Source organism: Microtus oregoni, unplaced genomic scaffold (genome assembly GCF_018167655.1).
Source record: "Microtus oregoni isolate MIOR12 unplaced genomic scaffold, Mior012 000000F_ref0000247, whole genome shotgun sequence".
NCBI classification, from domain to species: domain Eukaryota; kingdom Metazoa; phylum Chordata; class Mammalia; order Rodentia; family Cricetidae; genus Microtus; species Microtus oregoni.
The window spans coordinates 86,641,231-86,663,718 of record NW_024543059.1 but is presented as its reverse complement, the minus strand read 5'-3'; the positions used below and the strand labels follow the sequence as shown (position 1 = coordinate 86,663,718).

The window sequence follows — 22,488 nt, the reverse complement described above, 5'->3', positions numbered from 1 at the left end:
AAACATGCAGGCAGTAGTGGTGCATGCCTTTAATCCCAGCACTTGGGAGGCAGAGGCAGGTGGATCTCTGTGAGTTCAAGGCCAGCCTGGTCTACAAGACCTAATTCCAGGACAGGCTCCAAAGCTACACGTGAGTACACGCTATGAGAACTCACCACAGTGCCCTCATTTAGTATTTGAGCATCCTAGCCTTCCTGACTTCCACATGCCTGGGTTTGTTAAATGCCAATTGTGATGGTTTGAATGAGAATGGCCCCAAAAGCTCACGTGTTTGAATGCTTGCTCCCCTGTTAGTGGCACTGTTTTAGGAAGGATAAGCAGGTGTGACCATGTTGGAAGAGGTGTGTCTCTAGGGGTGGACTTTGAAGTTTCAAAAGCCCACTCCAGGCCTGGTCTTGTTCTCTCTACCTCCTGTTTGTGGATCATGTCAGCTCTCAGCTCATGCTCCGAAACCATGTTTGTCTGTCTGCTGCCATGCTTTTTGCCATGATTGTCATGGACTTATCATCTGAAAATGTACTCAAGTCCCCAGTTAAATACTTAGTCATGGTGTCTCCTTACAGCAACGAAATAGTAACTAAAACAGCAATTCTGGGAATTAAGTGAGTCATTATGTACAACTGCATGTGAGCTGCTTTGGGGAAAAAGCCTGGAGGACAGAATCCACAGCCTAGGAATTCCTGGCTCAGGGTAGCCCACTGCATTGCTTTGCACAACCTCTTCTCGGTCTGAAAAACGGCACAAATGGTGACCTCTGTGATCCATTACAAATGTAAATACTAATGTTTATGAACTTCAAACTTATATAGGCTGTATCTTATCACAAGAAATATATCGTAGTATATTAAAATTGTGTTTAAAATGTATTATTCAACAAAGCTAAAAGTGTCAAAACCATCTATTCTCTCATTGTAAATGCAGTGTTTATTGAATTCTACTTTTTAAATTGGTGTTTCAAAACTTTTATTTCTTTTTTCTTTTACTGGGAGAGTATGTACGTGTGCAGGGCTGCACATGGGAGGTCAGAGGTGTCTTTTCAAAATCAGTTCTCTCTTGCTACCTACTTCAGGCTACTGCAGGGCACATGTGTGTATGTCTGTATGCATGTAGATAGGTAGGTAGGTAGGTATATAAAATACCACATCTGGGAAGCACACTTAGGTCATCATGCTTTTGCAGCTGTTACCCAATGATCCATCTATCCATTCATTCCTTAAAACATTTGTATTTATTCTCTGATACTTTCATATGTGTTTACAATATGTTTTGATCGTATTTGTTCCCCTACTACCCTCTCTTATTCCTTTTCCATGCGCGCAAAATCTCTCCTTCCCAGCATGTCCCCCCTCCTTTCGTGCATTCTTCCAAATGGACCACTAAGTTTGATTACGGTTATTTGCATGATCATGGGTGTGAGATCAATTGCCGGAGCATGGGCAACGTATCAGTGAACACAAGACTGAGGAAAATGACTCCCCCTCCTCCAGTGGTCAGCAACTGCCAGTAGCTCCTAAGTTGGAGTGGAGCCTCCAAGCTTTATCCGTGATGGGATGGTAGTGGGAACTATCTCCTATGGGTTTTGTTCTAGCAATCAGAGCTGCAGGAAGCTCATGACTGCCATGGGCAGGTTGTGGCTAGGAGACAGAGTTTTACCACACTCCTCCTCATCTTCCGGCTTTTACATTCTTTCTGCTCTCCTTCGGCATTGTTCCTTGAGCTGATTTAAGAATTCCATTTAAGGCCAAGTTCTGAGCGGTCATTTCTTCTCAACACCACGATGAGTTATGAGGCTCTGCCTTGACTGCTTCCCCTGACCAAGGCTGAGAGTTATTTATAAATATAAATATTTAGAAGGCATTTAAAGCCAAATTCTACTCATTTTTAAGACTTGATCAAATCTGCAAGATTTAAAAGCTAGAAAGGAAGTATTTCCAAATAAATGTATAATGTGAATATATTTAGTTTCCATGGGCATGTTCATCATCGCTTATGTAAAATTAAAAACTAAACCCCAGAAACACTGCCGTGCTATTATCAGGAAACTTATATTCTTCTCCTTCTTATGAAGATTCTTACAAAGGATGACATTTCACTCCGTCTCACAATGTTAAAGATAAACAGGAAGCTACATGTTAACATTTCCAGAGCTTTGAAATATACACACCATCACGGACACACAGATCTTAATTTGAGCTAGAATACAACCATGTAAGACTTGTATTTTTTAAAAGTATTTTAAAAATATGTTTACATACAAACAGTATAAAATTATAGGTTTCAAGACTCTAGACTAAGTTCCCTAGTGTGTCTAAATAATTATTTTCTTTAAGAAAATTATAAAGCACAATTTGGATTCAACTTGTTGATTATAGTCCAATCTAATTTTGAGTAATTCTTTTAGGATTTTCTTTATGAGGGAAAAAAAAGAGCATTTTTGAAATATATGACTAATATCTACAAAGTACAGTCACACAAAAATGAGGCAGATAGCATTTTGACGATTGTAGGATTAATTGTAGTCATCAGTTTCTTCAAATGCAAAATGCAATCTATCCTCTCTTATCTCAGAGAAACAGATGCCTGAGACTTTTGTAGCTAGAGAGCCCTTACTGTACCTGGTAACTCTCTCTTCTTTCACTCAATTTTGACTCAAAGTATACTTAGCTTTTAAATATACACACACACACATATCTTTGTTTATATATTTATTTCTAAGCTTATATTTGTATAACTTATCACTATATCTGTCTTTCTCAATGTAGTTTTTACTACAATATATATCTGTCTTTTTATTGTCTTTTTCTAATAAATATCCAGGATGAAAAAGTCATTTCTATCTTAGTATCTTGCAGCATAGTTTTCCATGACTTCATGACTCTGAAGCAACTATGGACTACATTGAAGAATGTTGTCCGAAAATTCCTGCCTACCTGGAACCCGTGAAAACTATCCTAATTGACACTATTTGCATAAAATTAAATAGGATGAAATCATACTGGATTGAAGTGGGTCCTAGTCAAATATACATTATCCTAAGAAGAGGGCAATTTAGATAAACAGGCAAAGACATACAGCAGAAACATGGTCACATGAAGGAAGAGGCAGAAACAACTGATTCAGCTATAAGACACAGGGAGATCAGGACTAACTAGGACTTTACCGAACACTGGGAATTAGAAGAGGCCAGAGAGGGCTCTTTCTAGGGCATTCAGAGAGAGCAATCTCTGTGGTGACTCAGTTTTCAGGCTTCTGTTTGTGAGCACCACAAACAGTTCCTCTTAGAGATCTTCTGTTTGTCACTATTGTTACTATGAAATAGCACACTCTCTTAATCACATGACCCAGTGCCTTCACAGTCTTCCTTTTGTTTTATTTAATGAAGACTTAACCTTACCTTTTATGAAATTCCTGCACTGGATTTTTTTTTTTGTTATAAACTGATTGGCCCATTAGCTCAGGCTTCTTCTTAACTAATTTTTATAACTTAATTCTTGTCTGAGTTAGCCACATGGCTTTGTACCTTTTTGCTCCTTCCTCAGCTGTCAAGCAATTCAAAGACAACATAATACCATACAGTATCCAAATTCTCTGTGTGTTTTCCATCTTTATGTGGCTTTTTTTCTTTTTCTTTTTAGATTTTATTTATTATGTATACAGTATTCTGTGTGCCTACAGGCTGGAAGAGGGCACCAGATTTCATTTGGATGGTTGTAAGCCACCATGTGGTTGCTGGGAATTGAACTCAGGACCTTTAGAATTACAGCCAGTGCTCTTAACCTCTGAGTCATCTCTCCAGCCCCCATGTGGCTTTATTTTAAACTCTATTTCTTTTATTTTTAATTTTTGGTGTTTTTGAGACAGGGGTTTTGGATTTTTAAGTGTGCACTAGCTTCATGGCCTCAATTCACTAATAAAGACACACATTCACTGGGTTAATGCACTAAAAAAGAAGATGATGGAGGAAGGTCATTGGCTAATAAAGGAACTGCCTTGGCCCATTTTAATGGTTGGAAGATAGGTGGGAGGAGTAAACAGAACAGAACGCTGGGAGGAAGAGGAAGTGAGCTCAGTCTCGACAGCTCTCCTCTCTGGAGCAGACGCCTGAGAGAGACGCCATGCCCCGCTCCCGGGATGAAGCTCTGACCCATGATGGACATAGGCTAGAATCTTCCTGGTAAGCGCACCTTGGGGTGCCATACACAGATGATTAGAAATGGGCTAAATTAATATGTGAGAATTAGCCTAGAAGAGAATGGGCCAAGCAGTGTTTTAAATGAATACAGTTTGTGTGTTGTTATTTCGGGCATAAGCTAGCCGTGCGGGCGGCTGGGGTGCTGGGGACGCAGCCCCGCCGCCCTTATTACTACAAGAAGATCCAAATAATTGCTGTCTCCAAGAAACACCCCTCTATGGTGAAGACAGATGGCAAGTCAGTTAGTGGAAACAACTATCAAGCTAACAGATAGTCAAAATAAGCCCTAGTGTCTTCACGTACTTGAATTGTTCCTTCAGTTTGTATTGCTATTCATTTCTAGTTGTGTTGCACTCTGATCTGATCTGATACAAGAAATTATCTCAGTACATTATATTTAGTAAGATTTGATTTGTGTCTAGAATGTGGTCCATTTTACAGAAGGCAAAGGTGGAAGGGAATAGGAAAAAATTGACTCCACAAAATTGTCTTCTAATCTACACACACACACACACACACACACACACACACACACACCATGGCATGGGTGTACCCCCTCACATACCCCCATGAAAGATAGATAGATAGATAGATAGATAGATAGATAGATAGATAGATGATAGATAGATAGATGATAGATAGATGATAGATAGATAGATATAGATAGATAGATTTAGATAGATAGATGATAGATAGATTTAGATAGATATAAGATAGATAGATAGATAGATAGATAGATAGATAAATAAATAGATAAATAGATAGATAGATAGATAGATAGATAGATAGATAGATAGATAAATAAATAGATAGATAAATAGATAGATAGATAGACAGACAGACAGACAATGCCTTAAAGAAGAAAGCAAATGCATCGAAAGCTAGCGAGGAGCGGGGAAAGAGGAACCTTCACACACTGCTGGTGGGAATGTAAACTAATGCAACTACTATGGAAATGAGCGCAGAGGTGTCTGGAAAAGACAAAAATAGAACTACACCAAATGACTCAGCTACACCACTCAGGTGCGTACCAGTGTCCTAAGTCAATGTCTCATAGACATATTTGCTCATCTATGCTTACTATTGCCTTATTCACAAGAGCCAAGGAAATGGAACCAGCCCAAGAGCCTATTAGCAGATGAGTGGATAAAGAAAATGTTTCATATGCTCAGTGAAGTTTTATACAGCCATAAAGAAAATGAAATATTACATTTATTAAGAAAGTAAGGGATCTAGATATCATTGGTGAGATTCAGAGAGACAAATTCTTCATTTTCTTTCATTGTGGAACCTAGATTTAAAATTCTATTTGTGTGGGTGACTGTGAATCATAGAGCTAGAAGAGAGATTGTGAGAGGTCTGGAAAGGAGTTTAAGGCAGGGTGGAGAGAAGTTAATGTAATATATATAATGAGAATGGAGGACAGGGGTATAGGGAGGCTAATGAGAGAGGAAAAACTAGAACCAGGTACCATTAATGCAACATACAGAAAGAAATGCCATAATGAAGCCCATTATATTGCATGCTAAATGAATGCTAAAAATAATATAAAGAAATAATAAAAAAGAGAAGGATGAACACAACAGCTTGGAGAATTCTACTTAAGTATAGAATTGTCACTAGTTGAGGAAGGAAATGAGGAAGAAAAGGAGTCAGCACAGAGAAAAGAAAACATTCCATTAGGTTCAGTCAAGAGTTAAGACAGGTTTGGGACATGACAGTTTGGATTTGGTATGTCTTTCAAAGTCTCATATGTTGAAGGCTTCTCCCAGTGAAGCAGTGTTCAGGGGTGAGTGGATCAAGAGGGCTGAATAGACCAGTAGAAGTAGGACCCATCTGGAGGAAGCCAGTTATCAGCAGTGTGCTTTTCAAGGCTCCATTTTGTACTAGAATCCTTGCAGTTTTCTTTCCAGCTGCTGGAAGCACCTTGCCTCTACTGTTCTTCCACTGCGCTGTTCAGCTTTGTTTCAGCTCCAAGGCAGTGTGGGCAAGGGACTGCTTATACGTGTGTGTGTGTGTGTGTGTGTGTGTGTGTGTGTGTGTGTGTACGTGTGTATGCATATATGTGTATATGTGTTGTTGTATACATATATGTATACAACAACAATTAATGAAAAAAATGAATTTGAAAGGGAGCTAGAAGTTTTGGAGAGAGGGGAGGAAAAGGGGAAAGGATGAAAATATATTAATCTCACAGATTAAAGAAAACAACTAAACACTGAAGGAGTGAAGACGGAACCTGACACTACATGGCGAACTAAAGGATCCAAATGCTGACAAGATAATGTGAAATGCCCACAGAGGCCAAGGATGCAGAGACCATTCAGCAGATCAGTGCTATCTAGTACAATTATAAGGAGGCACAAAAGCCTAAAGATGTTCATGAATTTTGGAATTTTTCTCATCTATTTCTAAGATGCTTGGGAAAAGGGGACTGATTTCATGAGGTGAGAAGTTGAGAATAAATGTCTGCCTACAAAACACTGGTAGGAACAGTAACTGATATGCTCCACAAGCGGCTTTCCCTTCCTTCAGCTGGGACTTCCCCTCCCATCGCCAAATTATTTGGGTCTTCCCCAAGACTCAACCACTCCCCAAATGGCTAGCCCAGCAACAGGTGCAGGCACGCCTGTTCAGATGCCAAGCATTATGGGAATTGGCTTCATGTCACAGGTGAAAATCTAGACATTGCAACAGAAATACTTATAATACCTTTCAGAGAACAATCCACAGCCTTTTATTTATTTTTGTTGTTGTTGGAAGAAATGATAATGTGTTCAATAGTAATGATATTGGCCTAAAAATATCTATTGTACTCTAAGCATTTTTCAGGACTGCGAGGGGTGCACCCATCCACTGAGACGGTGGGGCTGATCTAATGGGAGCTTACCAAGGCCAGCTGAACTGGGACTGATGGAGCATGTGATCAAACTGAACTCTCCGAACGTGGCGAACAATGAGGGCTGACTGAGAAGCCAAGGACAATGGCACGGGGTTTTGTTCCTACTGCATGTACTGGCTTTGTGGGAGCCTAGTCTGTTTGGATGCTCACCTTCCTAGACATGGATGGAGGGGGGGGACCTTGGTCTTCCCACAAGGCAGAGAACCCTGACTGTTCTTTGAACTAGAGAGGGAGGGGGAGGGGGAGTGGAGATAGGGGAAGGGAAAGGGGAGGAGGTGGAAATTTTTAATAATAATAATAAAAAAATAAAAAACAAAACTAAAAATGTGAGTGCATATATATGTGATAAATAAATATAAAATTTTTTTAAAAAAATAAATAAATAACAGCTGAACACTCCAAAAGGAGAAAGCTGGGCGAGCTTAAACTGCCTAGGCAAGTATTTTTGTCTGGTCCAGCCAAGGCACACAGAGGTCACTATAACTATGGTAGAATGGGGTTGGCAGCAGGATCTTGCCATGTTAGTTACATGGTATTAACTTCGAAGCAATGCAAAGTGCAAGAGTTATGGGTCACGGGGGCTTGTGTGAGTTTCCAGAAAGTCATTGAAACCAGGCAATGGATAACAGGGCTTGATCCCTCTGCAAGCGGGCACTGAGAGGCCACTGAGCAAAGCTGTAAAAGGTAACTTCTAAGTTGCAGTGGAGACTTCAAGATGGTAAAGACGCCAGGACTATGAAAAGTTCAGAGAGAAGCTGTATTGGCTGCAGGCAGCAGAGATGGCGAGACAGGGCTAACCAAGCCCTTTAGAATCCAGATGATTCCACCATGGGGCTCTGGTGGTGTACATGGAGCTTCAGAGATTGGCATTTGCCCTATTGGCCTTGGATCTTGCTTTAGCCCAATCTTTCTTTATCACATTCCTCTTCTTTTTGGAATGGGAATGTTTGTTCTGTGTAATTGTGTATTGGAAGGCAGAGGCTCACAGTAAAAAGAATGACTTGAGTCTCAGAACAATGTTAGTACTGACACAGACTCTGAAGGCTTTCAAAGTTACACTGAATGCATTTTGTGTTATGAGGTGGCCATAAGCCCACGGGAGTAGCAATGGTTGCAAGTTAAAATAGAAAATAAACTGTGAGCAAAGAATTGTTTTAAATGGAGTCAGAGCCTAACAGTTATCTGTGACGGCATGCAGTAAGCAGAACAGGATGAGGTGAAGTTAGAGAAAAAGGAAGCGGTGTTAGAGAGAAGATGTGTCTACTACAGAGTGTGGTGGGCTTCCTTTAGGAAATGTAGGCTCGTTAGGCCCTGTATGAGGTATATTTAAAGGAAATCTATTTATTTATTATTTATTTTTATTTCATGTGAATGGGAATTTGATCTGCATGTATGTTGTGTACCATGTGTGTTTAGTGCCACAAGGAAGATTCAGATCCTGTCTTGGTTTCTTTCCTATACCACAATAAAACATCATGACCAAGGCAACTAATGGAAGGAAGAGTTTTTTGGGGGCTTGCGTTTTCAGAGTGTAGGGAGCACGGCAGCAGGCAGACAGGCATGAGGCACGGAAGGAATGGTATGAGGTATTGAAACTTCAAAATCTGTCCTCAGTGACACACCTCCTCAAACAAGGCCATACCCCCCAAATCTGTCTGAAACAATTCCACCAACTGGAGACCAAGCAGTAAAATATTTGAAGCTATGGGAGCTGTGGTAGTTTGAATGTAATTCGCCCCCCAAAACTCACTGGGAGTGGCACTATTAGGAGGTATAGCTTTGTTGGAGTAGGTGTGACCTTATGGAGGGAATGCATGCCTGTAGGGATGAGCTTTGAGGTCTCCTTTGCTCAGTGTGACCCTCAGTCCACTACCCGTTGTCTGGGGATCAAGATGTAGGACTCTCAGCTTCTTCTCCAGCAACATATCTGCCTGCATACCACCATGATGGTAATGAACTAAACCTCTGAAACTGTCAGGCACCCCATTTAAATGTTTTCCGTTATAAGAACTGCTATGGTTGTGGTCTATTTTCACAGCAATAGAAAGCCTAGCTAAGACAGGGGTCATTTTTATTCAAACCATCACATTCCATTCCCTGGTCCCCATAGGCCTGTGGCCATATTATAATGCGAAACACATTTAGTTCAACTTTAAAAGTCCCCATAGTCTTTCACAGTCTCCACACAGTTTAAATGTCCAAATTCCAAAGTCTCTTTGTGATCCAAGGCAATATCTTAACTGTAAACCCCTGTAAAATCAAAAATCAAACTACATACTTCCAACATACGATGACAAAGAATATATATTCTATTCCAAAAGGGAGTAATCGGAGCATAGTAAGAAAATACTCGACCAAAACGAGACCAAATCCCATCAGGGCAAAATCCAAATCCTGTAACTCTATATCTGACATCAAAGGGCTTAGATGCTTCTTCCCTTCCATTTTTGCTAACTGCAACATACTCTCTCTCTCTCTCCGGCTGATTCCACTCTGTGTCTGCAGCTCTCTTTGGCAGGAAGCCCACAGTTCTGGCATCTCCAACATCTTGGTGTCTACAACGAAATCTAGGCTTCACTTTCTCAGCTACAGGCAATGGCCTCTTCTGGCCTCCATGCAGGGACTCCCCTTCCTTTCACTCATGTGGCCTTAGTGACTTCAATCATACCTTAACCATGGAGGAAGATTTCAAAGCCCCTTTACTCCCATATCCTTCATGACCCTAAAGCCAGAGTCACATGGTCAATGCTGATTGCTTGGGATAGAAACTATTCTGTTCCTTAAATTACATTGGCCTAAGTTTTATTTTGTGTTGTTCTTTAGGACCAAAAAACCCCCACGGGCCTCTTCCTTTCACAAATTGCAGGATTAGCTGGGTGGAATTCTGCCCTGGGGCACCATTTTCATTATTACTTTTCGAATATGAGACTTCCTTATCTATGTCAGCACAAGTCTTGGCTCCAACATTACATTCCTTGGTGCCCCTTTTCTCCTCAAAGTCTACCTTTTGTATTTCTTCTTGTCCTGCTTTCTCTTTTTCATTATAGACCCACATAAGAGCAACCACTAGTAACCAAACCACAAAGCCAATTGCAGCCTGCCTTAAAATCTCCTCTGCCAATGAAATTAGCCCCAAACTTATCCAATATAGTCTCAGACAGATTCTTAGGAGAGGGGCAAAGATCAACCAAAATATCACAAGATATGTGTACAGTCCAGTTGCTAATATTGCTGCCCTCTGAATGCTCTGGATATGACCATCTACAGTCCATGCTGCTCTCATTACTATTGTCTTCCAATTTCCTAACAGGATGGCCTATTAAGTCCCACTTAGAGCATTCAACCACTTTCTTAGTTCAAACTCTTCCACATTCCTTTCCAAACCTGCATGGTCAGGTCTATTAAAGCAAAAGACTATTCCCTGCTCCCAACTTCTGTCTCAGATACTTTTCTATTGCTATGATAAAACACCATGACCAAATGTAACTTATATAAGAAAGAGTTTATTGAGGGCTTATGGTTTCTGAGGGTGAGTCCATGACCAGCATGGCAGGAAGCATGGCATCAGGCAGGCAGGTATCGTGCTAGAGCAGTAGCTGAGAACTGACATCCTGATCCATAGGCATGAGGCAGAGAGAGCTAACTGGGAACAGAGTGGACTCTTAAAGCTTCAGAACCTACCACAGTGACAGACTTCCTCCCAACAAGGGCATAGCCTCTACTTTTATTTTTTGATAGTTTTTTTCTCTAACTTAATTTTTTATTCTTTTACTGAACTATATATTTTTCTTACTCCCCTTCCTTCCTCCCTCCTCCCCTTCCACTCTCCCCACTGGCCCCCACGCTCCCAATTCTCTGGGCAGCCCTACTCCTCAAACAGTTGTACTAACTGGGGGCCACGCATTAAAATATATGAGCCTATGGGGACCATTCTCGTATAGATCCCTTGGGACTGGAGTTACAGATGATTGTGACCCATGTGGGTGCTGGGAATCAAACCTGAGTCCTCTTAATCCCTGAGCTATCTCTCCAGCCCTCAGTTTCGTTTTCAAACCATTTTTTTCCACAATTGTTGACAACACTTGTAATATACTGACAATAATGATAGTCAGTGGGTGGTATAAAAGAGAATTATCTTGAAACACTTGATTCCAATCCAAAGTAGAGGTCTATTTTGTGTTTCTCACAAATCCACGTATTCTTTTTTTTACAGATGACTACAATTGCAAAGCTCGCTTTGACATCAGTAGCAGGGCAATAGTATATGCCCACCCTTCTGTGGACTCTCCAAATACAAATCTATCTCTCCGTCAGATTCTCTGCATAACAATAAACACATGATCAAGAGCCAGAAACCAGACGAGAAGTAAAAGGTGGATGAACTTATTGAGCAATGATATAACAAGCAGCTAAACATTGTTGGTAACAATGTGGACAATATCATAGACGCTGTAAGACAGCAAATCATCCAAAAGAAAGAGAATCAAACAAAAATGTTATCGTGTGCCTTCTTTTCCATTTGAGAAAATACAATGTAGCATATTCCTTAGCATTGCATGATAAAGTAATGACCTCTCTGCAAATAAAGCCTCTTTAAGTGAAGCCACAGGGCTAGATGGATGATGGTTCGGTGACTAGGGGTGATTGCTACCCCTGAAGGTGACCCACATTCAGTATCCAGGATCCACATGGCGGCTCCCAATACACACATGCAGTTCCCACCTGCATCTCAGAGGATCTCATGCCATGTTCTAGCCTGATGGGCACTGCAGTGCACATACATACAACACAGGCAAAACACTCACACATATAAAAATAAAACAAATGTTTACAAGAAAACAAAACTATAACAGTAACACAGTCATGGATTTTGAGTGAAAGAGAGGCTATTCCCCAACAAAAATCATGCCTAATTTATTTGTATTTAATATAAGCAGACACTACATAGTTTGAAATCACCAAGTCAAACTATCTATCCCTGCTTATTATTATTATTTAGCATAGATTTTTGAAGGAACTACTAGCTATCAAATGGCTTAGAAATAAACACCTAATACACACACAGGTGGGTGGTGGAAGATGAACATCTCTGGAAGCCATTTTACAGAAAAATGTAGGGCTTTAGGTGACGCCTTCCACCTGGTTACTGTCAACCTATTGAACCAAGATTACTGACAATAACATTTTCCTTTTATTGCCCAGAAAATAGCTCTGGATTTGCTCTTTGCTTTCTTCTACACGTGTACTTCATATGGCCATATAAGGAATACACAAGGTCACTGGATAAATAAAAAGTGATTTTCCCCTAAGTGAACCAATACACAATAAAGTAACAGCAAGTCTTTTTATTTTAAACCTTAGTAAATATAGTCTCCTCTAGAGCAATGTTATCTTTAATTAACACTTATTTGTTAGAAAATAGTGACTATAAATCAATTCAAGGTCGCTAGACTCTCCGAATATTAATGAAGATTTCCTCTAACAAAGGCAATCTGTGGGAGCATGTAGGTTAAAAGGCCAGCGTCAGGGTAAAATAATATTCTCTATTCACAATAAGGTCAGATGGAGTTTAGTCAGTCCCCTGACGGTTTCTTTTCAACAGGGAAACAAGCTCAAATAGGAAAACTGAAGGATGGCTTCTTTTAGCTGCACGGTAATTACAATTTGTCCAAGATGTAATGAAGCATCTCGGCTATGTTATTTCTTTCAAATATAAGTAGCGCACGGTGTTGATGACAGTGGGGTGGAAAAGCCACAAAGAATAGCTTGCTGCGACAGTGTGCATCTGCAGGCCACATTGTGTGACTACTGCCAGAAGACGGGGAGAGGACACTAAAACTGAGCTACTGACAAAGGCTATACAAATATCTAGATTGTATCTCAAAACACAAAATAGACAAATGCTCACCCACAAGAAGTATCTGCTATGTTTCTACCTTAACAAAGGAACATGAAATAGAAAATCCTCAGGCTTTTCATTACGATTACATTCTTTCTGTTGCACAAGACTTGCAATTTGCTCTACTAGTGAAATGGGTTTGCGTTCTAACTGCTGTCAGTTGTTAAAACGACATACCAACATATGCTAAAAAGGGAGCTGTTTTAATGGAAAACATTCAAAGCTCAGCTTAGACCAGGGAAGAAATGATAGGCCCTTGGAAATGTATCAAAAAAAAAAAAAATAAGATGGGCTGATGTCCAGCTCAATGGGGAAATGTGTTCTGAAGCAAACACAGTGACCTCTTAACAGCTGTGGAATCTAGGAAGCTGTGCAGGCTTACTGTAAAATTGTTTCAACTTTCCTAAGCTTACAGAGTTTCCTAATAAGTTGCTGGAGGTGGGGGGAGAAGCAAACCTATTTGAAAGCTGTTCAAAACAGTGAGAAAACAGCCAACCCCCACAGAATGGTTCTGCAATAGACTAGGCAAGGTTTGCTGCTGATGTTTCCTAAACTGAAGAGGGAAAAGATGACACAACTTTTCTTCTTTTTAACCCCCAGGAAGGAAAAAGGTTTTACCTTTGTATTGAGGGACAAAGTATGTAGAAAAGCGGGCTTATGTCAAATTTTATACTAAAGTTAAGTTTTTCTGGGACAATTTATTTTTTTTTTTTTTGATTTTTCGAGACAGGGTTTCTCCGTAGCTTTTGGTTCCTTTCTGGGACAATTTTGCATAGAAACTAAAATTTCTTCTTTATCTAAAAATATGATGATTAACTTCTGGCTATAGAAGACCTTCATTTTTTCCTATAGTCTGGATTACCTATTCTTTTTGACAATATCCATTTACTATAAATCAACAAGAAAACATTCAATAAAATCTAAAACATCACTAGAAATTACCAATGTATGGAAAACTTTGTTGACCTCTTCCATGATCTGCATTTAAAGTATGTATGATAGGTATCCTAAGCCTTTCAACACAAACAGCTTACTGAAGAGGCGTGAACAAGACATGCTCATGTCTGAAGTTCTATCAGTGACTTTCTTTCAACATATCACACACGTGCATTGCATAAAACAGGAAGTGTAACTGAAAGAAATTTCTTGAGTACTAATGGATCTATAATGATCTATATAAATACACACATGCTATAAAGCTACTATGGGCATGCACAATGCTAAGCCCAGGGAAGAGAGTGTGAAGAAGACAAGGCACTGACTTCATGAGATTATTTTCACAAAGAAATATGAGGCTATTTTATTTTTTTACATTTTTCATTGAAAATTCATTTAATATATTCTCATTATGGTTTCCCCTCTCCCATCTCCTCCCAGATCCTTCCCACCAACCCCGATCCAACTCCATGCCTTCCTTCTTTCCTCAGAAAACAAACAAGTAAATAAAAAAGCAAACAAAACAGAATTTTAAAAAGCGAAAAGGCATAACACACACACACACAGACACAAAAGCAAAACCCACAATAAAACTGGAAACCATAATATACAAGTAAAAAAAACTAGCAATATTTACAAAAAATGCCCAAGCAAATCAATATGAGACGCATATCTACAAATACTTCACTGAGTTTGTTTTATGTTGGCCCTCCGTTACTAGGCATGGGGCCTATACAGGCAGGCAATTATAAACAGACTTAGCTCATTTATAGACGCAGTACTGTGATAGAGGACACTCCTTTGCCTAGCTTAGAGACCTCTGGGGAGAGAGCCTAGGTGTAAAGGATGAATGGTGCTGAGCTAGGCTGAAGACGGACGACAGAACTCCACGCTGAAATGACAGCAAGGTGCACATGGCTACATGTTTTGGACACAGAACTACAGGTGGGTCAGCATCACTGGAGAAAAGCTCATGGTATGCAGCATGGAAGGAGACTAGGGAGGAAGGCACTGAACATCCCATAGATAATCTCGGGGATATATAAAGGAGCATGGGATTTCTCTTGACTTTCCACAGATATTTAGAAAGGGGATGGCATCTTTAGGTGGTATCTTTACTAGAAACCCCTGGTTCCTCTGAGGACAAGATGCCTAGAAAACAGAGTAACGGAAGTGAACCACCACAGGGACAGTAAGTATGGTTTCCGAGAAGAAGACATGGCCCTGCATGTGGAGGTGACTAATATCTTGCTTGGGCAAATGTCAACTTTATCCCAACCAACGTACATACCACGGAGAAATACACCCAGCACGTGGAGAGGGTGTGTTCAGCTCTGGATGTGTGGGACTTAGTAGGTTTCTAGGTTATCTGAGGCTTGATTCCCAGCATTAACACATCGGCTTATAACCATCAGTAAGTCCAGTTCCCGGGATTCTGATGCCCTCTTCTGACCTCCATGGGCACCAGAACCACACACGGTAGCCGGATAAACATGCAGGCAACAAACATTCACACATAAAAATAAGAATTTGGAAAACAATAAAACAAAAAAAAACTATAAAGAATTTTCAAAAGTATATCCCTAGTGTTCTTGTTTAGAAATATTTTTAAATACTTATCTGCTGTTAGTATATCTTATTTGGTGTCACTCAAAATCTTTTGCCCATTTTTCATGTTGAGCTGTTTTTTTATTATTGCATTTAAAAATTCATAACATGTTAACCCATCTTTAGTTTATTATTAGGGTGTGTGTTGGGGGTACAGGTCTTCCGAGGGCAGGGGATAACTGCGGGATTGTTGTTTTTACTGGGCTCCCGGGGTCAAACTCGGGTTGTCAGATATGTGGAACAAGATCCTCTACCAGTTGAGCCATCTTGCTGACCCTGCTTTTTACGCTTTGAGTCTTGTTTGTTTTGCATAAGTCCTTTATCAAATTTCTGGTTTGCAAATACTTTCCTCTCAGTGTATGACTTTCATCTTTTGAAGGGAGTTTTTATTTTTTAAGGCATAACTTTTCTGTTTCTCTTTACCATGTCTTTGATGTCATACCTAAGGAATCTTTGCTTAGACGGGTCGCAGGTCTTTTCCCCTTTGTTTTCGTCTAATTTTAGGTCTTTCCATTTACATCCATGTTCTATTTTAAGGTGTGTGTGTGTGTGTGTGTGCTTTAATATGGTGCAAAAATTAAACCAATGTAGTGACAACAGAAAGAACCAGCTTAAAAAGGCTTACAGAATGAGAAGTGCAGAGGTCAGACAACCCTTGAAGGAAAAAGGTCAGGCTTAGGGAAGCAGGGATAGACAGGAGGGCATACTGCCCTGAAGCCACCAGGAAAAATCTGAGTAGCCAGCACCGTGTACCAAGACGAGCAATGAAACTGTCTTCCCAGCTTTAACGACGTTTCGGTCAACCTTTCCAACCAATCCCTTTATAAGAATATTGGCAACAATCGCTGAGAGGTCTGAAGCACTTTTTTTTTTCTTTTTCTTTCTTTTATGCATGCCACCCCCCTCCGCCATGACATTACTTTTTTAAAAATTACCCTTTAGTTAGTTACTAAGTAATGGGGCTTCATTGTGGCATTTTTCATCCCTATGTGTCATCACACTTTGTACTTAGGCATCCCTTGAGCACTCTTGAAAGGTCACTGTAGACGGAGGGTGACGAACGCAGATCCCTGGGGGACATTCCAGCCTCAGATGCTGGGGACAAACCCCTGGAAAGAGTCACTGCCCTCTCCCGTGGGAACTTACAACCACACTCTGTACGGCTTGTCACCCTGTCCCCTCACCAGGGTGACCGCTGGGGAAACTGCAGCAGACGCACAGAGCCGGGATTCTAATCTGAGCAAAGGCGGCGTCAGGCTTGCCGCGAGCGTGGGCACGCTGGGTCCTTTCCCGACCTTTGACCCCTGCCCCTGCGCCCACAGGTCAGTCCTGGCCACTGCGGGAAGCTATCGACGGCTCCGGGAGCCGCCAGCCTCCTCCCGTTCTGCCCGTCGTAAAGTGCTGTAAAAAAAGCCCTGCGCTTTACGGCACCGGCGGTGGGGCCCGGAAGGTCTGTCTCTGCCGGGCACATGGTTTGGGATCTGCGTTTATAGAAAGGCTACAGTGAGCCTTAGCGTTAGCGAAGCACCTACGAGTCTCGAAGCGGGTAATTGGATTCAACTTTACTTAAAAGAGTCATTCCAGTCGTTTCTAAGTGTATGCTTGATGTCAGGGTCTCAGACGTCACGTGCGGTGCGGTGCCGTGCCCCTGGAGCACCCTTGGTTTTTAATCTTCGCCTCTAGTCTTTAAGTCCCCGGTATTAGCTGACGTTTTGCTGTTCCCCTTCGCCCTGCAGTCTTCCCCGTCCCTGGAGTTCGAAATGCTTTACCTGATCGGCTTGGGCCTGGGAGATGCCAAAGACATCACGGTCAAGGGCCTGGAAGTTGTGAGACGCTGCAGCCGCGTCTATCTGGAAGCCTACACCTCAGTCCTGACTGTAGGGAAGGACGCCCTGGTACGTTATTAAAGTCGCCAGGTCTCTGGGGACGAAAACTAACCGGCATCTGATTCTCGTACACTAGACTGCACAGAGTCTAAGCGTCTGCATTTTTTTTTTAGACCCTTTTAAAACACACCCTGGGTCTGGAGAGAACAGAAAACGCACTCACACACTAGCACAGCGACTTGGGAAATGAAACGGTGATTTGTCCTGCTTTACAATTCTAATGTTTGTGGCTTTCTCCAGGAAGTAAAAAAGGAGAGTTATTTTACACTCTTGGGGATAGTTATCAAAATCCGTTATTTCATGAGCTAGCCAAGAAATCCTTTCGGAGTTGAGGGCTAATGAGGTGCTGACGCAGCCTTAATGAGTTGGTGTCCAGTCAGCGAGCAATCTGAAAGCGTCCGCCTTTGAAGTATTTCCACTGGGAACGGCGGCGATCGCCTCTCTGTCTGCAACATATCCAAAGAGATCTTACTTAAAATCTCCCAGGAAGGCTGGCATTCCCACATGTGTATAAAGAGTGAACCCAAGACTAAGTATCCAGAGGATTTATTAGTGTATTGTATACCTTGAGCAGCTCTCATTAAGGGTAATTATCTAAATAATAAATATGAGCAGAAGGGTCAGTGTCTGGTTAATTGTCAGACTCAAAGTGGAACAAATATTGAGATGAAAGACTGATGGGTGTGTTGTGGGAGGAGAGGAAGGGCTTTCCAAATTGTCAAGTCTTCCAAATCAAAGTGCGAGCCACAGAGTTTCTGGTCTTTCCTCTCAGATTCACAGCCCAGAGAATTCGGAAGGATGCAGCGTTACTTTGAAATCTTGAAGACTTGATTAAGGCTTGTTGTTGAGTTTGCCATGCATTATAACAAAAATAGTGTCTAATGTCCAACTTGCTGACTACACTTGCTGGTTGTGACTCTTACTTCAAGATGCCAGAACTGTGTCTCTGATCACTGACCAAAGGCCATAATGCGTTTACAGCCATCTAAGAGAATGGGCAGGTTAATAAAATAAGGTGTTGGACAATAGCCTAGAGGAAAATTGGGACATTTTGTGCTTTGCGACATGTTCTTGGACAATTCCTGTACTTTTAGTTTCTTGTATAAGCTGAGGTCAGAAGAGTCTGCCTCCTAGGCTCTTAGAACAGTACCTAGCGTGAAAGTTTTCAGACATTTTAGTCGATACGTGTCCAAGCTCCTGCCATCATTTGTCAAAGAGAAATAACCAATTGGAAGGTGTATGTAGTATTTTATTAGGGTGTTTGTCAAAATGCTTTGTTCATAAATTATAAATGCTAGTAAAGTATTATTTCTCAAGATATTTTTTATTGTCCTCCCATGAAGTAATAAGAGCGGCGGGGCTGCGTCCCCAGCACCCCGGCCGCCTGCTCGGCTAGCTTATGCCCCAAAATAATTACACAGACACTGTATTCTTTTAAGCACTGCTTGGCCCTTTAGCTCTAGCACTTACAGGCTAATTCTCACATCCCGATCAACCCATCTCTAATAAACTGTAGCACCGGTCTTACCGGGAAGATTCTAGCCTATGTCCATCCTGGGTCGGAGCTTCATAGCGTGTGTCTGCCCAGGAGCCAGGAGCATGGCGTCTCCCTCAGGCGTCTGCTCCCGTGAGGAGAGCTGTCGAGACTCTGAGCTCACTTCCTCTTCCTCCCAGCATTTTGTTCTGTTTACTCCTCCCACCTATCCTCTAACCAATAAAATGGGCCAGGGCAGTGCCTTTATTAGCCAATGACCTTCCTCCATCATTTCCCCTTTTTCGGTTTAAACAAAAAAAAAAAGGCTTTAACATAGCAAAATTACATATAACAAAACAGTTATCAAGTAAAAGTTACAATAATCTTTATCATAACTAAGGAAAACTACAACTAACTATTCTTAACTCCATCAAAGACTCCAGAAAGATATATTACCTAAGTAAACAAGAACTAAGAAACTTCAAACTCTAGAAATGACAAAGAAATCTCGCTGCCTGGACAGTCACCCAAAGTTCTTTTGTACCGTTGGGGCATCCATCTTCAAGCCTTCAGGCCCATGGTATCCAGCAGACATTTCCATAAAGCAGGAAAATTCAAAGTCAGTTCAGTCACTATCTGTTGTGTCCTGCAGAATGTCTCGCAGACTCTTTCATGAATCAGGAACCCCGAAAGATCATCTCACCTTAGGCAAGTTCAGTAGTCCTCTCTCTGCGGGTTCTCTGTGTCCAGTTTATGCAATAGTCCAGGCAAGAGCAGTTTCTTGCCCAAATGGCTATCAAACTCCATAAGGTGCCTCTTCGATGCCCATCTTCCTCTTGAAGTACATTGGTGCTGCCAGGAGCAGAGTGTCTCATTGTCATGAAAAGTCCTCAGTTATTAAAACATTAAATGTCCTATTCTGTAATCTTTGAAAGACATGAAAAATGTCTATCTAAAATATATCTACGCACATCTAGAAAATATTAACTAACATGACTACAAGCTTTACTATTATCGATGATTATCTATTAACAACCTATATTTCTTAATTATACAGTACATATTTAAATGAACTACACAATCACAATACCTTAATCAAAATCAGAAACACTTATACATATAACAAAATTGACCTTAAATCTCTATCAATAAAGCAAATTCTATACTAATGCAAATTATTCATACCTATATCATATCCCCCTTTAAATGTAAAAGAACATTTATAAACATTTTTTGGGAACATGGGCGCAGTTTTTTCTCTCCAAACTGCTTCCTGCTGAATGGGGGCGTCGTTAATTAGGTCTTTCATGGTATAACCTGTGTGCTAGTTTCATCTCAGTTGGCAGTTGAGCGAAGCAATTTTCTGAAGATGTTCACTGCAACCCTTCAGGAGGGCGTGGTCCATCATACCAAATCGGAATAGAAGAAATGAACAGCGTCTCATCCTCTGTGAAAACAAAATAAGAAACTCCCTTCCAAAGTATCATGTCCTTAGATCCAAATTTCAAAGTCAAGGCATCAAAATATCTATGTCGGATTAGTTCAGCAGCATTTATAAATAAATATCTTTTAGTAGCTTTTGCTCTTTCCTCAGCATTCAAATAATTCAAAGAGAGCATAATAGCATACAGAATCAAGATTCTCTGTGTATTTTCCATCTTTGTGCAGCTTTGTTTTAACCTCTATTTTGTTTATTTTTACTTTTAACTCTTTGCTTTTTGAGACAGGTTCTCTGTATCTTTGACCTGAAGTAACTCTGTAAACCAGGCTGTCTTTGAACTCTCAGAGATCCGCCTGTCTCTGCCTCCCAGGCATTCGGGATTAAAGGTGTACACTACTACACCTTGAACTCACAGAGATCTGTTTGTCTCTGCCTTCTAGGCACTGGGATTAAAGGCGTGTGCTACCACACACAACAACTCTCTTTCTTTTTTTGTTTTTTACTTTAAGAACTTCAACTTTTAGTCTGCATATATTTTTAACACACTTTAAACCATTCAGAAATTTTCTTTGTCTTTGAATCTCTCTTTACTGTATATCTCTCTTTTTCTGACCACACGAGCCTTTAAATTACTGAGCAATATGGGTAGGATTAAAGGCGTGGCTTTGCCAGCTAGATCCAGTCCATTCCTTAGCTTTCCAGCCTCATGGCGGATATACAGGCTGTAGCCATGTTTACTGTAACAACTGTATGGCATTTCAAGGTCCCTGCCAGCAAGTGAGCTACAACAGACAACACTCACGTCCTCTCTTGGTAGCCGGCCCTCCTGCCTTAAACAGTCAGAGTTTGCCCTGGCAGGATGGCCCAGAAAGCCAGCATTTTTAAACGGCGCAGCTTTTTTCCTGCTACGGCTGAAAACCGAAAAGCATGCGTTCAGCTTTTCGTCAACACCATTTAAGTGTTTCGTGGCAGGACCTCTTAATGAGCTGCAGGCTTTGCAGCTAAAGCTGAGTCAGGAAGCCTCTCTTAGATGAGGCGCTTGCTTGCCTCTAGCAAGCAGAATAGAACCGAGAAATTGCTGCTACCAAGAAACCAGGCACAATGCTTTCACTTTGTTCTAGAATTACTTCCCAAGCTGTCTCAGGCTTTATGTGGAAGCAGTTGTCCACGTGGGCGCCATATGTAGTAATAAGGGCAGCGGGGCTGCATCCCCAGCACCCCGGCTGCCTGCTTGGCGGCTAGCTTATGCCCCGAAATAATTACACGGACACTGTATTCATTTAATCACTGCTTGGCCCTTCTGCCCTAGCCCTTACTGGCTAATTCTGATATCCCGATCAACCCATCTCTAATAATCGGTGAGCACCGGTCTTACCGGGAAGATTCTAGCCTAGTCCATCCTGAGTCGAGCTTCATGGCGTGTGTCTGCCTGGGAGCTGGGAGTATGGCGTCTCCCTGAGGCATCTGCTCCCGAGAGCAGAGCGGTGGAGTCTCTGAGCTCACTTCCTCTTCCTCCCAGCATTTTGTTCTGTTTACTCCTCCCACCTATCCTCTAACCAATAAAATGGGCCAGGGCAGTGCCTTTATTAGCCAATGACCTTCCTCCATCACTCCCAAAGCATATTTGTAGTCATTACAGAGTGACAATCAGGGTTTTGGTCTGGCCTACTTGAAGTTATGAGTATGTTTTAAGGTGCTAGAATACCTGTTATTGTATAGTAATGAGTGTTAATGTTTATAGGACATTTATTTTGCTCTGTTTTGTTTATTTTCTTTACAGTGCCGAGAATTGAACACAGGGTCTCTCTCGTGCTCTGCAAGCTCTCTACCACAGAGCTACAATCCCAGTGCTCTCTAGTCACTGTTCACATTTCTTAGGCACACAGGTGTTTTAAAACTTGTCCAGTGTCATACAGCTAGTGACATAGGCAAGAAACAGACTGAAGACAGCTCCAGGTTGAGAACTGCTGCTCCAGACTTGCATACTGTCTTTCTGCAGTCTTAGTAGTGGATAATAACTACACAAGTATGGCTTCAGGAACCACTAACAGAGAAGCCACTTTAAGCAAAATGGCTTGGCCTAGATGCTGTCCTTAGTCGTCTCTTCATGTCCTTCTCCAGGTTCTTAATTCCTGTTCTTCCCTGAGCAG

At 41.3% G+C, this 22,488-nt stretch overlaps 1 protein-coding gene across 1 annotated transcript in view; it reads left to right on the top strand.

The window, feature by feature from the left end:
- Positions 1-16,925: 16,925 nt before the first annotated feature.
- The window catches only part of Dph5 (diphthamide biosynthesis 5), a 29,213-nt gene continuing 23,650 nt past the window's right edge, over positions 16,926-22,488 (top strand). The window contains exons 1-2 of the mRNA XM_041653218.1: positions 16,926-17,083; positions 17,274-17,432. Coding sequence (XP_041509152.1) covers positions 17,298-17,432 — 135 coding nt within the window. The 5' untranslated portion in view covers positions 16,926-17,083; positions 17,274-17,297. The remainder of the gene's footprint in view (positions 17,084-17,273; positions 17,433-22,488) is intronic.